Source organism: Balaenoptera acutorostrata, chromosome 9 (assembly GCF_949987535.1).
Source record: "Balaenoptera acutorostrata chromosome 9, mBalAcu1.1, whole genome shotgun sequence".
NCBI classification, from domain to species: Eukaryota; Metazoa; Chordata; class Mammalia; order Artiodactyla; family Balaenopteridae; genus Balaenoptera; species Balaenoptera acutorostrata.
The window spans coordinates 49,175,706-49,193,620 of record NC_080072.1 but is presented as its reverse complement, the minus strand read 5'-3'; the positions used below and the strand labels follow the sequence as shown (position 1 = coordinate 49,193,620).

General features: G+C 37.8%; 1 protein-coding gene across 1 annotated transcript; it reads right to left on the bottom strand.

Moving 5' to 3' along the window:
• Positions 1 to 1,471: 1,471 nt before the first annotated feature.
• Positions 1,472 to 2,413, bottom strand: LOC130708877 (olfactory receptor 10T2-like). The gene has a single exon (XM_057553259.1). The coding sequence runs from the start codon at positions 2,411 to 2,413 to the stop codon at positions 1,472 to 1,474; it is 942 nt and encodes a 313-aa protein (XP_057409242.1).
• Positions 2,414 to 17,915: the final 15,502 nt, after the last annotated feature.

Sequence of the window (17,915 nt, the reverse complement as noted above, 5' to 3'; positions counted from 1 at the left end):
TTTTGGGAGCTCTCTTCGCCAGTATTCACTTATTCACAACTCTCGGCTTCATCCCTTTGAAATTCTCTTTGTTTGCTGGGGTTTCTCCTATATGTTTTACTTTCATTCTGGAATCTCCTTTCTATTCCACCCATCAACTTTTCCCAGAGTACATGCTACACCTCTCCATCTTAACCAAACCTAGTTGTCCGAGGAGGGCACATATGCTTCTCAGCAATATTGAAGAGAAGCTGCTCACTCCTATTCTACAGATATCTGCACACAATGTTGACATTCTCCTAGCTCCTTACCATATTTCTAAATCATTTATTGGCAATCTGCATGACAAAACATTTCACTCATTGACACCAATACTATCCAGATATGAAACAATATACTATTGTTTTCAGAGTCCTTTACTGACCACCCAGTTTCTTCTCATTTATTAAAGACTTTGCCACCAGCCCTTTGATTCTTTCTCCCATCTCGGTCCTTCAGTCCTGCCACAGCATTGGTAACATCACTCACCATACGGATTTGCCATTAGACAATGTGACCTCAAAATGCCAAGCCTTCCCTACAGCATCTCCCTAAGTATCCACGTGAGAACCTTACGACAATGGCCTCGATTAGATTCAGTTATTTATAGCACCTTCCACCTCTGTGGTTTTCATAAATTCCAAGCTATTTATCTTTGTCTATGCTGTAACTCAAACAGCTTTTGAATTATTTGCTTTTTGTGGAAGTTCATTATGAAACCATCTAGTCTACTCCTTTGTTGGGGGTTGGAAAGAACAGCTCTTTGACAGACGTCTATATTATACCTGGAATTTGGTATGTTAAAAATTCATATTTCTTCTGCAGTAACTTTCATTTTATTTTTTTTCAGAAATTCATCCATTCCCATCTAGTTTCCATGTTTCTTTGAATAGAGTTAAACAGGTATTTTCTTAAAATGTTTTGCAATTTCTCTGCATTGTGGTCTTTCACTCATTTCAATGCTAAATTTGTGTGTTTGTGCTTTCTCCTTTTTTGATTAAGTAAATCAGTGATCTTTCTCTTTCCCCTCCTTCTCTCTCTTGCTCTGTTTCTCTCTCCCTCTCTCTTTCCTTCTTTCTTCTTTTCCTTTTTAATATAATTTTCTTCCTTCTCCAAAGGAAACCAAAATTATGAAAATACAGTATTCTAAAACATTTTTGATACATTTACTACATACATATGTGCATGTGTGTATGCATATATGTGTATATATGTATATGTACATATATATGTAATAACATTTTAGAAAATTTTATTTCATTTTAAAATATTTTAAAGCTACATCTGGTTTCATAGTAAGAAAGAAGTGAGACCAGAGCATATCAGGCAGTTAGAACACACTTTCATTGCTTTGTATACAAAGTGATGATTTTTATTGGAAGTACTCCACTTTCTCCACTTTAATTTATCAATGCTCTGTAAAAATTTTAAAAAGTGTTCAGAGCTCTTTTATTTACCATCTAGGGGAAAACCTACATATATTGCCTAGTACTTTCTTTAGGGATATTTTCATTTCTTTGTTTCTTAGACTGTAAACAATGGGATTAAGCAGAGGTGTCAGTACTGTATATGTCACAGCCATCAGCATATCTTCACGGAATGAGTCACTGTCCTTGGGTCTCAGATAGGCAAAGCCAGCAAATCCATAGTGTATGCACACCACAGTGAGGTGGAAGGAGCAAGTTGAGAAGGCCTTATACCTCCCCTGAGCAGATGGCATCCTCATAACTATGGACCCAATGAAGACACAGGAAATCATAATGAAAATAAAGCTCCCCACCAAAACAAAGGCAGTGAAGGCAAGAAGAACCATTTTCTGAAAAAAGGTGTAATCACAGGCAAGGGAGACTACAGATGTAATGTCACAAAAAAAGTGCTTGACGGTGCTGGAGTCACAGAAAGACAAGTTGAATACTACAAGGACAATGCACAGTGACACCACAATCCCAGTAACACAAGAAGCTGTCATGAGCTGAAAGCAGATCTTTTGGGTCATCAAGATGGTGTAGTGCAGCGGGTTGTGAATAGCAGTGTAATGGTCATAGGACATGGCAGCCAAGAGTAAGCAGTTGTTAGCTCCCAAGCCAAAGAAGAAAAACATCTGTGTGGCATGCTCAGGAAGAGAAATGGTCTTGCTTTCTGATAGCAAGTCCACTAGCATGTGGGGGATGATTACCATAGTGGTATAGGTTTCTGAAAAGGACAAACCACAGAGGAAAAAGTACATGGGGGTGTGAAGATTGTGACTGAGCTTGATGGCCACCATTATGGACACATTTGCTACTAGGATGGTCACATGGGAGAAGAAAATCATCACGAAGGAGAGATCTTGCAGGTCTGGAAAACTGGAAAATCCCCACAGAAGGAATGTGCTCACTGTGGTATGATTGTCCATCCTCCTGGTGCACATAACAACTCTCCTCCAAAGGTGTAGAGGTTCTTGGGGTCAAGACTCTGATAAGATTGTAGAAAGCACTGACATCACCTGGCCTTTAATCGAGGACACTGACAGACAACTCTTAATGAGAAAGCCTGAGAAATGGAAGTTAAATGTACCTGGCTGAATTCCAGGTCAGGATTCAGAGTGATGAAGAAAAAGATTCTCATAGGAGAATGTATGTAAATGCCGTAGAGTAGCCCCAAATATATTCAAGGAACCCCCTAATTTATCACCCTTTTCTATCTTCGACAGTCAGAATCTGAATGAATGAGGGAAATATGAAAAAAAAAGTTCATTTTCTCACCTACAGGAGTATGAGGAGTAAAGGGTATACAATGTTTATGTGTGGTCTAATTACAGCCGGGCATACATAAGTACTTAACAATGTTGACTGAATCAATACTAACTTAAGGAGAAGTAAGGAAAATTTTTCGAATGGCTTTCAAACATTCTTGGAAAATAATTCTATCCTCAGAGGTGCTCTCCAGAAGGCAGTGGCTGCTTGGCTGACAATTATGCCAATGACTTAATAAGTGAATTTACCATTTTGAAATTTGTACTATTTTCTGTACATAACAATGAGTTGAAGTGGAGTTTTTCAATAATTGTCTGTCATTCAGGCAGATCTTGGAAGCAAAATGGTTATGGAGAGACTATTCTCATCCTGGATGGCTCATTTGGTTCATGATGTTCTGATCAATTCTTGAGCTTTCAGGAAAACTTCCAGGGTAAATCTAGCTGATATACTGGTGGACAGGATTTCTTTGCAGCACAGCTCTTTTAAGAACTCAACTTCCTCAGGTGCTTTTCATCCATTGTTAAAATATCCACTCTGTGTTTGAGATGACAGCATGAAAGTAACACACAGAGTCTCCAAACAATACAGAGCTTGGTTTCAGGCACTATTGTTAGGGAATGAAAGGAAAACAGTGAGAAGACATTGGTGTGGAGTTGTAGGTTGGGGAAAGACTGGTAGAGACAACACTGGAAAGTATTTTGTAGGATCCACAAAGCTTGAAGAAAAGAGAAAATATACCTTTATCTGGAAAGTTTGTGTGTTCTCTATGTACTGAAATACTGGAAAAAATTTACAAGGCAGTGATGCAGGTAACCAGTATTTATTCAAAATCTGAAATATACTGGACAATATGCTGTGTGTTTGATAGAATTTTCTCACTAGGTTTCTCCCAACAATTCTGTGTGGTAGGTATTTCAATCCTGATGCTACAAAAATTGAAACCAAGGTACAGGTTCCTTAATTGACTATGCAAAGTCAATGAATTAATTCCAAAAATATTTAGTTAATGTCTATGATGTACTAGTCAATTCTCTGATGGGAAATATAACATGTGATAAGACACATATGACCTCTCCTATCTCAGACTGAGAAAAATGCCATGAAGAGAATTAAAGGAAAGTGATATGAGAGCGCGGGACTAGGTGGCTACTTCCAATTGTAGAGTCAGGAAAGCCTTTTCTATGGAACTGATACTTTGCGACTAGAATTGATAAGCATGCACCATATAAGATCTAGGGGTAAAACATGACACTCGCAGGAAACACTACTGCAAAGACCCCATGGTGGGAATGAGCTTGACATATTTAAAGAATATCAAGATAGCCAATGTAATCAGAACATCTCTCTCATTTATTATCTTAAATACCTTACGAGATAAATAGTAGTATTGTCTTCATGTTTGAAATAAGGAAACTATGGCTTAGGGAGTTACTTAATTTGTGAAGGTGATAAAGTTTGTTAAAGGAGGAGCTGGTATTTATACCCAGGCAGAGTCACTTGGGAGAAGACCTTTTAACTAGTAAAGTTGAAGTGTCCCTCCAAGTGCAAGTGCCCTAGCATGGCATTCAAGGTTTCCCTGTCCATCTCATCTTCTGCCACCAACCTCCTCTACATGGAAAGCATCCCATCATCTCCCAGGCATGGAATGCCCCTTGGTGGCTCTCCTACTGTGTACACATTGTTTCTCTATTTGCAGTGTTCTTCCCCCCTGCTTCTTAAACCACAGTCTTTGTTTCAAACCCAGTTTAAATGTCACCTCCCTAAATGTAAATTGGTGCAACCACTGGGCAAAACAGTATAGAGGTTTCTTAAAAAACTAAAAATAGAACAGCCATATGACCCAACAATTCCACTCCTGGGTATAAAACCCAAAAAACCCCCAAAACGCTAATTCAAAAAGACACATGCACTCCAGTGTTCATAGTATTATTTACTATTCCCAAGGTATGGAAGAAAGCTAAGTATCCATCAACAGATGAATGGAAACACACATGTATACACACCATATATACACACACACACACACACACACACAAATGGAATACTACTCATCCACAAGAAAGAATGAAATTTTGCCATTTGCAGCAACATGGATGGATTTTGAGAACATTATGTTAACTGAAATAAGTCAGACAGAGAAAGACAAATACTGTATGATATTACTTATATGTGGAATCTGAAAATACAACAAAGTAATGAATAAAACAAAAAAGAAGCTGACTTACAGATATAGAGAACAAACTAGTGGTTACCAGTGCAGAGAGGGAAGGGAGGTGGGGCAATAAAGGGTTAAGGGGGGTAAAAGGCTTATTATGGGATTATACAAAATCACGTGTGTGAAACTTTTAAAACTGAAAAGCACTATAGAATTTAAAGAATCTTTCATTCAATAAAATAATTTCATTACACATATATATGTTACAGAAAAAATACAGTTTCATCTTGATTACTTTTGAATTTTATTAAAATGGAATTCTACAAAAAAAGTCACCTTCCTAAAAAATCATCTCCAATCATTCTGATTGAGTTAATGAGTTCTGTGTTCACGTCTGATTGTATTACGATGACATTTTAACATATCTGACTTCTATACTAGTCAGAGCAGAGGGCTATTTTACCATTTCGTATCCTACCTGCAGCAAAATATGGTAAATATAAAGGTTTGTGTCATGAGAGTTCAGTGAGTAAATGGAGTGCCATCTTCCTCCAGGAAGTTTCCCTTGTTTTTTTTCTAGATGCACTGACTAATTATTTCCAATTAAATTGTTTTCTCTGTCATTTACTTAAATGGGACATGTGCTAAATGTTGTTCACTGTCTCTTTCAATACATTTCAATACCCATTAAGATATAGCCACATCACCTAGCAATGTGATAGTATCAATACATACCAATACCACTTACAACAAACCCACAGCTAATATAATACTCAAGGCTGAAAAGCTGAAAGCCTTCCCACTAAATTCTAGAACAAAACAACGATGCCCACTCTCATCTCTTCTATTCAACATAGTATTGGAAGTTCTAGCCACAGAAATTAGAAAAAGAAATAAAAGGTACCCCAATTGGAAGGGAAGAGGTAAAACTGTCATTGTATGCAGATGACATGATACTCTATAAAAACCCTAAAGACTCCACATAAAAACTATTACAAGCAATACATGAATTCAGCAAGGTAGCAGGATACAAGATTAATATGCAGAAAACTGTTGCATTTCTTTATACTAACAATGAAATATCAGAAAGTAAAAAAAAAAAAAAAAATCCCATTTAAAATTGTGTCAAAAAAAAAATACTTAGGAATAAACCTAACCAAGGATATGAAAGACCTATATGCTGAGAACTAAAACAATGATAAAGGATATTGAAGATGATACAAAGAAATGGAAAGATATCCCATGCTCTTGGATTGCAATAATTAATATTGTTAAAATGGCCATATTACCAAGGCAATCTACAGATTTAATGTGATCCCTATCAAACTACCCATGACATTTTTCACAGAGCTAGAACAAATAATCATAAAATTTATATGGAACCACAAAAGACCGAGAATTGACATAGCAACTCTGAGGAAAAAGATCAAAGCTGGAGGCACATCCCTCCCAGACTTTAGACAATACTACAAAGCTACAGTAATCAAAACCACTTGGTTTGGGCACAAAAACAGCCATATGATCAATGGAACAAACATAGACAGCCCAAAAATAAACCCACACACCTACAGTCAATTAATCTTTGACAAAGGAGGCAAGATGGTACAATGGAGAAAAGACAGTCTCTTCAGCAAGTGGTATTGGGAAAGCTGGACAGCCCCATGTAAATCACTGAAGTTAGAACACTCTCTCACACCATACACACACACACAAACACAAACTCAAAATGGCTTAAAGATTTAAATATAAGACATGACACCATAAAAATCCTAGATAGAACATAGGCGAAGCATTCTCAGACATAAATTGCAGTAATATTTTCTTAGTTCAGTCTCCCAAGGTAATAGAAATAAAAGCAAAAATAAACAAATGGCACGTAATCAAAATTATGCTTTTGTACAGCAAAGGAAACCAAACAAAATGAAAAGACAACCTATGGAATGGGAGAAAATATTTGCAAATGATGCTACCAACAAGAGCTTAATTTCCAAAATATACAGACAGCTTATGCAACTCAATATCAAAAAACCAAATAACCCAATCAAAAATGGGTAGAAGACCCAAACAGACATTTCTCCAAAGAAGACATACAGATGGCCAACAGGCACACGAAAAATAGCTCCACATTAGCTAATTATTAAAGAAATGCAAATCAAAACTACAATGAGATATCACCTCATGGCAATCAGAATGGCCGTCATTAAAAAGTCCACAAATAATAAACACTGGAGAGGTTGTGGAGAAAAGGGGACCCTCCTACACTGTTCGTGGGTATGTAAATTGGTGCAGCCACTATGGAAAATAGCTGGGAAGTTCCTTAAAAAACTAAAAATTGAGTTACCATATGATCCAGAAATTCCAGTTCTGAGCAATATTGGGAAAAGATGAAAACTCTAATTCGAAAAGATACATGAACCCTTATGTTCACAGCAGCACTATTCACAATAGCCAAGACATGGAAGCAACCTAAATGTCCATTGACAGATGAATGGATAAGGAAGATGTGATATATATATGTATGTGTGTGTGTGTGTGTGTGTATAATATATATATATATATATTATACACACACACACACACACCCACACACACACAATGGAATATTACTCAGACATAAAAAAGAAAGAAATAACGCCATTTGCAGCAACATGGATGGACCTAGAGATTATCATACTAAGTGAAGTAAGTCAGAAAGAGAAAGACAAATATTATATGATATCACATATTTAGAATCTAAAAAAAATACAAATCAACTTATTTACAAAACAGAAGCAGACTCACAGACATAGAAAACAAACTTATGGTTACCAAAGGGGAAAGGGGAAGGGAAGGGATAAATTAGGAGTATGGGGTTAAAAGATACATACTACTATATATAAAATAGGAAACAACAAGGATTTACCTTATAGCACATGGAACTATATTCAATATCTTGTAATAAGCTAAAATGGAAAAGAATCTGAAGTTGTACACCTGAAACTAACACAATGTTGTAAATCAACTATACTTTAACAATAAAAAAAGACAGGCAAAAGAATAGGAAACTAGGGATGAAATTAGTTAAAATAAATAAATAAATGCATGACTCAGCAAAGAAAAAAAGTAAATACATACCAGTATTTAATACATGTTTGTTTAATGAATAAACTGTATTTCTCCTCTCCCCCTCTAAACTTGGAACAAAGAAAAGATGACTATTACTTTCTGGCCTGGACAATATGCTTCACTTTCTGTGGCATCAAATAAGACACAATTGCCATAACTGCTCCTATGATAGGGAGCATAGAGGAGGAACCAAGATGGCAGAGTAGAAGGACGTGCTCTCACTCCCTCTTGCAAGAACACCAGAATCACAATTAGCTGCTGGACAATCATCGAAGACACTGGAACTCACCCAAAAAGATACCCCACATCCAAAGACAAAGGAGAAGCCACAATGAGATGGTAGGAGGGGCACAAACACAGTAAAATCAAATCCCATAACTGCTGGGTGGGTGACTCACAGACTGGTGAACACTTATACCACAGAAGTCCACCCACTGGAGTGAAGGTTCTGAGCCCCACGTCAGGCTTCCCAACCTGGGGGTCCGGCAACAGGAGGAGGAATTCCTAGAGAATCAAACTTTGAAGCCTAGTGGGAATTGATTGCAGGACTTTGACAGGACTCAGGGAAAGAGAGACTCCACCCTTGGAGGGCACACACAAAATAGTGTGTGCATCGGGACACAGGGGAAGGAGCAGTGACCCCAGGGGACACTGAACCAGACCTACCTGCTAGTGTTGGAGGATCTCCTGCAGAGGCGGTGGGGGAGGGGGCTGTGGCTCACCACAGGGACAAGGACACTGGCAGAAGAAGTTCTGGGAAGTACTCCTTGGCGTGAGCCCTCCCAGAGTCTGTCATTAGCCCCACCAAAGGGCCCAGGTAGGCTCCAGTGTTGGGTTGCCTCAGACCAAACAAACAACAGGGAGGGAACCCAGCCCCACCCATCAACAGTCAAGTGGATTAAAGTTTTACTGAGCTCTGCCCACCAAAGCAACAGGCAGCTCTACCCACCACCAGTCCCTCCCATCAAGCCTCTTAGACAGCTTCATCCACCAGAGGGCAGAGAGCAGAAGCAAGAAGAACTACAATCCTGCAGCCTGTGGAACAAAAACCACATTCACAGAGAGACAGACAAGATGAAAAGGCAGAGGGCTATGTACCAGATGAAGCAACAAGATAAAACCCCATAAAAACAACTAAATAAAGTGGAGATAGGCAACCTTCCAGAAAAAGAATTCAGAATAATGATAGTGAAGATGATCCAGGACCTCAGAAAAAGAATGGAGGGCAAAGATCGAGAAGCTGCAAAAAATGTTTAACAAAGATCTAGAAGAATTAAAGAACAAACAAAAAGATGAACAATACAATAACTGCAATGAAAAATACACTAAAAGGAATCAATAGCACAATAACTGAGGCAGAAGAATGGATAAATGACCTGGAAGACAGAATGGTGGAATTCACTGCTGCAGAACAGAATAAAAAGAATGAAAAGAAATGAAGACAGCCTAAGAGACCTCTGGGACAACATTAAATGCAACAACATTCGCATTATAGGGGTCCCAGAAGGAGAAGAGATAGAGAAAGGACCAGAGAAAATATTTGAAGAGATTATAGTCAAAAACTTCCCTAACATGGGGAAGGAAATAGCCACCCAAGTCCAGGAAGCGTAGTGAGTCCCATACAAGATAAATCCAAGGAGAAACATGCCGTGACACATAGTAATCAAATTCACAAAAATTAAAGACAAGGAAAAATTACGGAAAGCAGCAAGGTAAAAACGACAAATAACATACAAGGGAACTCCCATAAGGTTAACAGCTGATTTCTCAGCAGAAACTCTACAACCCAGAAGGGAGTGGCGTGACATATTTAAAGTGATGAAAGGGAAGAACCTACAACCATGATTACTCTACCTAGCAAGGATCTCATTCAGATTCAATGGAGAAATCAAAAGCTTTACAGACAAGCAAAAGCAAACAGAATTCAGCACCACCAAACAAGCTCTACAACAAATGCTAAAGGAACTTCTCTAAGTGGGAAACACAAGAGAAGAAAAGGACCTACAAAAACAAACCCAAAACAATTAAGAAAATGGTCATAGGAACATACATATCGATAATTACCTTAAACATGAATGGATTAAATGCTCCAACCAAAAGACACAGGCTTGCTGAATGGATACAAAAACAAGACCCATATATATGCTGTCTACATGAGACCCACTTCACACCTAGGGACACATACAGACAGAAAGTGAGGGGACGGAAAAAGATATTCCATGCAAATGGAAATCAAAAGAAAGCTGGAGTAGCTATACTCATATCAGATAAAATAGACTTTAAAATAAAGAATGTTACAAGAGACAAAGAAGGACACTACATAATGATCAAGGGATCAATCCAAGAAGAAGGTATAACAATTATAAATATATATGCACCCAACATAGGAGCACCTCAATACATAAGGCAACCGCTAACAGCTGTAAAAGAGGAAATCAACAGTAACATAATAGTGGGGGATGTTAACACCTCACTTACACCAATGGACAGATCATCCAAAATGAAAATAAATAAGGAAACAGAAGCTTTAAATGACACAACAGACCAGATAGATTTAATTGATATTTATAGGACATTCCATCCACAAACAGCAGATTACACTTTCTTCTCAAGTGCACACGGAACATTCTCTAGGATAGATCACATCTTGGGTCACAAATCAAGCCTCAGTAAATTTAAGAAAATTGAAATCATATCAAGCATCTTTTCTGACCACAACGCTATGAGACTAGAAATGAATTATGGGGAAAAAATGTAAAAAACAGAAACACATGGAGGCTAAACACTACGTTACTAAATAACGAAGAGATCACTGAATAAATCAAAGAGGAAATCAAAAAATACCTAGAGACAAATGACAATGAAAACACGACAATCCAAAACCTATGGGATACAGCAAAAGCAGATCTAAGAGGGAAGTTTACAGCTATACAAGCCTACCTCAAGAAACAAGAAAAATCTCAAATAAATAATCTAACCTTACACCTAAAGGAACTAGAGAAAGAAGAACAAACAAAACCCAAAGTTAGCAGAAGGAAAGAAATCATAAAGGTCAGAGCAGAAATAACTGAAATAGAAACAAAGAAAACAATAGCAAAGATCAATAAAACTAAAAGCTGGTTCTTTGAGAAGATAAACAAAATTCATAAACTGTTAGCCAGACTCATCAAGAGAAAGAGGGAGAGGACTCAAATCAATAAAATTAGAAATGAAAAAGGAAAAGTTACAACAGACACTGCAGAAATACAAATCATCCTAAGAGACTACTACAAGCAACTCTATGCCAATAAAATGGACAACGTGGAAGAAATGGATAAATTCTTAGAAAGGTATAACCTTCCAAGACTGAACCAGGAAGAAACAGAAAATATGAACAGACCAATCACAAGTAAGGAAATTGAAACTGTGATTAAAAATCTTCCAACAAACAAAACTCCAGGACCAGATGGCTTCACAGGTGAATTCTATCAAACATTTAGAGAAGAGCTAACACCCATCCTTCTCAAACTCTTCCAAACAATTGCAGAGGAAGGAACACTCCCAAACTCATTCTATGAGGCCACCATCACCCTGATACCAAAACCAGGCAAAGATACTGCAAAAAAAGAAAATTACAGACCAATATCACTCATGAATATAGATGCAAAAATCCTCAACACAATACTAGCAAACAGAATCCAACAACACATTAAAAGGATCATACACCATGATCAAGTGGGAATTATCCCAGGGATGCAAGGATTCTTCAATATATGCAAATCAATCAATGTGATACACCATATTAACAAATTGAAGAATAAAAACCATATGATCATCTAAAAAGATGCATAAAAAGCTTTTGACAAAATTCAACACCGATTTATCATAAAAACTCTCCAGAAAGTGGGCACAGAGGGAACCTACCTCAACATAATAAAGGCCATATATGACAAACCCACAGCAAACATCATTCTCAATGGTGAAAAACTGAAAGCATTTCCTCTAGGATCAGGAACGAGACAAAGATGTCCACTCTCACCACTATTATTCAATATAGCTTTGGAAGTCCTAACCACGGCAATCAGAGAAGAAAAAGAAATAAAAGGAATACAATTTGGAAAAGGAGAAGTAAAACTGTCACTGTTTGCAGATGACATGATACTATACATAGAGAATCCTAAAGATGCCACCAGAAAACTACTAGAGCTAATCAATGAATTTGGTAAAGTTGCAGGATATAAAATTAATGCACAGAAATCTCTTGCATTCCTATACACTAATGATGAAAAATCTGAAAGAGAAATTATGGAAACACTCCCATTTACCATTGCAACAAAAAGAATAAAATACCTAGGAATAAACCTACCTAGGGAGACAAAAGACCTGTATGCAGAAAACTATAAGACACTGATGAAAGAAATTAAAGATGATACCAACAGATGGAGAGATATACCATGTTCTTGGATTGGAAGAATTAATATTGTGAAAATGACTATACTACCCAAAGCAATCTACAGATTCAATGCAATCCCTATCAAATTACCAATGGCATTTTTTATGGAACTAGAATTAAAAATCTTAAAATTTGGATGGAGACACAAAAGACCCCGAATGGCCAAAGCAGTCTTGAGGGAAAAAAACGGAGCTGGAGGAATCAGACTCCCTGACTTCAGACTATACCACAAAGCTACAGTAATCAAGACAATATGGTACTGGCACAAAAACAGAAACATAGATCAATGGAACAAGATAGAAAGCCCAGAAGTAAACCCACTCACCTATGGTCAACTAATCTATGACAAAGGAGGCAAGGATATGCAATGGAGAAAAGACAGTCTCTTCAATAAGTGGTGCTGGGAAAACTGGACAGCTATATGTAAAAGAATGAAATTAGAACCCTCCCTAACACCATACACAAAAATAAACTCAAAATGGATTCGAGACCCAAATGTAAGACCGGACACTATAAAACTCTTAGAGGAAAACATAGGAAGAACACTCTTTGACATAAATCACAGCAAGATCTTTTTTGATCCACCTCTTAGAGTAATGGAAATAAAAACAAAAACAAACAAATGGGACCTAATGAAACTTCAAAGCTTTTGCACAGCAAAGGAAACCATAAACAAGACGAAAAGACAACCCTCAGAATGGGAGAAAATATTTGCAAATGAATCAACAGACAAAAGATTAATCTGCAAAATATATAAACAGCTCCTGCAGCTCGATATTAAAAAAACAAACAACCCAATCCAAAAATGGGCAGAAGTCCTAAATAGACATTTCTCTAAAGAAGGCACACAGATGGCCAAGAAGCACATGAAAAGCTGCTCAACATCACTAATTATTAGAGAAATGCAAATAAAAACTACAATGAGGTATCACTTCACACCAGTTAGAATGGGCAGCATCAGAAAATCTACAAACAACAAATGCTGGAGAGGGTGTGGAGAAAAGGGAACCGTCTTGCACTGTTGGTAGGAATGTAAACTGATCCAGCCACTATGGAGAACAGTATGGAGGTTCCTTAAAAAACTAAAAATAGAATTACCATATGGTACAGCAATCCCACTACTGGGCATATACCCAGAGAGAACCACAATTCAAAAAGACACATGCACCCCAATGTTCATTGCAGCACTATTTACAATAGCCAGGTCATGGAAGCAACCTAAATGCCCATCGACAGATGAATGGATAAAGAAGTTGTGGTACATATATACAATGGAATATTACTCAGCCATAAAAAGGAACGAAATTGGGTCATTTGTTGAGACGTGGATGGATCTAGAGACTGTCATACAGAGTGAAGTAAGTCAGAAAGAGAAAAACAAATATCATATATTAATGCATATATGTGGAACCTAGAAAAATGGTACAGATGAACCGGTTTACAGGGCAGAAATTGAGACACAAATGCAGAGAACAAACGTATGGACACCAAGGGGGGAACGCAGCAGGGGGTGGGTCGTGGTGGTGTGATGAATTGGGAGATTGAGATTGACATGTATACACTAATATGTATTAAATGGATAACTAATAAGCACCTGCTGTATAAAAAAATAAATAAAATTTTTAAAAAATTTTTAAAAATAAAAAAGAAAGAATGTAGAAAGCATCTATACATGTGTTCGCAATGCTACGTGACATTATTCTTAAAACTATTTAGAGAGAAACCAACTATGTTTAGTACACATCCAAACAAAATAAATACTAAGGAGAGCAAGTAGCGTATTGAAGAGGGGTTAATAAATGCACTGAAGTATAAGCATGGAGGCTTTCTGGAGAATATGGATTTTTTCCCTATAGCCTCTCAACTAACCTTAGTAAAAATTCTACAATCACTATGCTCAGGATGCAAGTAGGGGCATACAAAATTTTAAAACAAGTCTCTGTTCTGTGTAGTACAGGAGTCAAGCACATGCACACACACACACAAAACAAACCAAAAAACCCCAACAACAACAACAAAAACCCAACCTCCTGGGACTTCCCTGGCAGTCCAGTGGTGAGGACTCCACGCTTCCACTGCAGGGGGCACGGGTTCGATCCGTGGTTTGGGAAGTAACATCCCACGTGCCACATGGCAGAAAAAAAAAAAAAAAACCTACCTCCTCACAATAAAATGATGTGAACGTAAAAGAAGAAATGACTAACACACATAGGGAGGTTTGAGGAGAATTCCGAGGGACAAGACATTTGAATTGTCTTTCTAAGAATGCTGTTTTTAGCAGTCATAAAAGGGCAAGAAGAATACTACAACTTATAGAAAACAACATGTGCAAATTAGAAGAGTCACAAAGGATAAACTGTTTTTTGGAAACAGTGGGATGGTCCCCGTATAGGGGAGGTTTGAGGCAGTAAATGAGGTTAGGGCAGTTGCACTGAGGGAAGCCTTATAATCAACTAGCCAAGCAAGTGGCTCTCTAGACTCTGACTGCCTTGCTGTGTATATGTTATACATGTACACTTACCAGCTATATCACTTCTGGCAAATTAAGTAACTCTCTAGGCCATAGGTTCCTCACTACAAACACGGTCGTGATAATGGCACTTATCTCTTGGGATAGCCATGAGGATATATGAGATGGTGTAACTGAAGCATGCAATGAAGCCTAGAAGTTATTAGAATTATCTACTTTGTAAGCAAAAGGTACCTAAAAATCTAAAATGGAATGTACACTCCTTGTAGATTGGACGTAGAAAAGCTGGTAGCAGGTGAAGGAAAGGACTGGGAGAGGGAAAAAGTAGAGGCTGTGGCAAAAATCCACGAGTGAGGAAGTAGAATGCGGGAGACATTTCTTATTCAGGATCCTGGAATCTAGAAAATGTGGACAACAAGAGAGGATGAGGAATCAATGTAATCCAAGCTGGGTCCTGGAAAATGAGTAAAAGTCTATAGCAAACAAAATGGAGGAGGAGAAGTTGTGGCAGAGGGAACCCCACATGCAAGGGCACAGCAGCACGAAGGATGATGATGGGTTTGGAAAAGAGAGGGCACTACTGTCTGGTTTGAGTGTAGGGTTACTTAGAGGGATGTGGTGGAAACTGAGCCAGGAGCAGCGTCTAGGGATCCACTTGTGATGAGCATCAAATATCATGCTGGGGTATCTGGATTTCCTCCTATAAGCAGTGTATAGTCATTCACTGTTTTTGACACTATTAGTGACTTAATATATCCTCTGTTTAGGAATCCAATATCTGGTCATGATGTAGTGAATAAAAATGCAACGGTTTGGTGACTAATAGAAAACTACAGAGGCACCATATTCACCCTATTGGATAGGTCAAGGACAATGGCAGAGAGAAAAAAACAAAAAACAAAAAAGATGATGGTTGGGCTTCCCTGGTGGTGCAGTGGTTAAGAATCTGCCTGCCAATGCAGGGGACACGGGTTTGAGCCCGGTCTGGGAAGATCCCACATGCCGCAGAGCGACTAAGCCCGTGAGCCACAACTACTGAGCCTGCGTGTCTGGAGCCTGTGCTCCGCAACAAGAGAGGCCGCGATAGTGAGAGGCCCGCGCACCGCGATGAAGAGTGGTCCCCGCTCGCCGCAACTAGAGAAAGCCCTCGCACAGAAACGAAGACCCAACACAGCCAAAAATAAATAAATAAATTTATTTATTTTAAAAAGAGAAAAAAACAAACAACAAAAAAGATGATGGCAAAGGACATCTGGAATTTTGGAAGTGAATTTATGTGTATAAAGGTGAGGAAGAAATCAAAATTGGGGTCTGATGGTAGCTCTCTAATGTCTGTAACTAACTCAAATAGGAAGTACAGGAGAAAAGTCTGACATGTGGGGGAAATATGACCAATTCTGTTCTGAAAATCTTACCTTCAATAATAGGAGGACATTTTGGCCTGGAAATGGGCCAAAGAAAATTGGAGATTCCTTTATGGTAGAGGTTAGCATTGCAGAGTCATATAAGGTGAGTGACAGCTAAAGCAGTAAGAATGGAAAAATGTTTCCTTTAGAGGAAACAGACTGGAAAACCTCCAGAGGAAAGAGAGTGGAGTGGTCTCAAAGACAAGCCATTTGGGTCTAGCCTGAAGATTGCTTAGGCAGATGAGTGTCCCACCTTAGGGTCTTTGAGTTAGCTGTGAAACGTGCCAGTAATGCTCTCTCCCCTAATCTTCACCTGTTGGTTGCTTTTGCCATTCTGTTTTCCATTTAAGCACATCGCCTCCTCAGAGAGGGCTTCCTTGACTCCACAAACCAAAGTAGTCATTCACTCTTTCATCACAGAGATCTTATGTGTCTGGTTACATTTTGTGTTTCCCATGTATAAAATTGCCTGGCCCATCATATGCATTTAGTCAGTATGTGTTGAATAAATTCACGACTTCTATAGTCACTTAACCACTCTATAACTCACTTTATGTTTTATAAAGTCAAAATGAAATTCCAAGCACACAGACTTGTGAGGATGACATGAGACATCTCTAACCCCAGCATATTGTCTGGTACATTATAGGTATTAGGTGGGTGCTGGTTACCTGGCCTGAATCCTCTTGTATTCTTTGCCCATAACTACAATGCAAAGAGAAAACAGCAACCCTTCAAATCACAATATATTTGTTAGTCCTACAGAATAATTTCCAGCCTATGTTTCTTTCTCTTGCATACTCCTTCATTTTCCACTGCTGATTCCTTACTATTTTTCTTCCCCTTCACCTTTAACAATGACTGAAGTTAAAATCAAAATTCCATGGAGTGTCTTCATGTCATTTTTCTACCCTTACCTCTTCAAGATTGGAATAATAAATAGTTGAAATAAAAATATGATTTATAAAATTGATCTGAGAAATTGGAGTTTATTCCATTCAGGTCTGCACTTCAAAGCAAACCACATAACAAGTATACCTGCTAGAAAATGTCCTGGAGGTTTTGCTAGAAAATCCAAAATTTGATTAGAACATCATGACTAGAATATGCCACTCTAAATGAGACAGTGCCTTCAAAATCATTTTGACGCCAAACTAATCCATTAACATTATATTAGGCATCTGAAAAGACCTTCAATGAGAAATTATTAAGAACTTAAAATTATTGACATATATTAAGAACTAAAGATATTTTAAATCTCAGGCTTTAATTATTACCATGGATAGGAACCCAGTAGAAGTTACAACAAGTTAAATTCACTTATGTGGTCAGGTCATTGTCACAATTATTACTTTTAGAGCCAGTACATGGTGAAACACTGATGGAGAGGGAATTTCATTGAAGGAAAGTTAAAGTTCTTTTGGAAAATTTCACTGATCTCCCTAATTTTTAAAAAAAATGTTATTTTCATTTTAAGTGACTTAAATGATTTGATTATTTTATTCATTCAGTCAATAGTTTATGAAGCACTCCTGAGTACCAAGTTACCATTATATCTGAAAGAGCATTTGAAAAATGCAGCATCACAAAA

Coding starts and splice junctions, on each gene's coding strand:
- LOC130708877 (XM_057553259.1), bottom strand. CDS start 2,413: ATGGACAATCATACCACAGTGAGCACATTCCTTCTGTGGGGATTTTCC.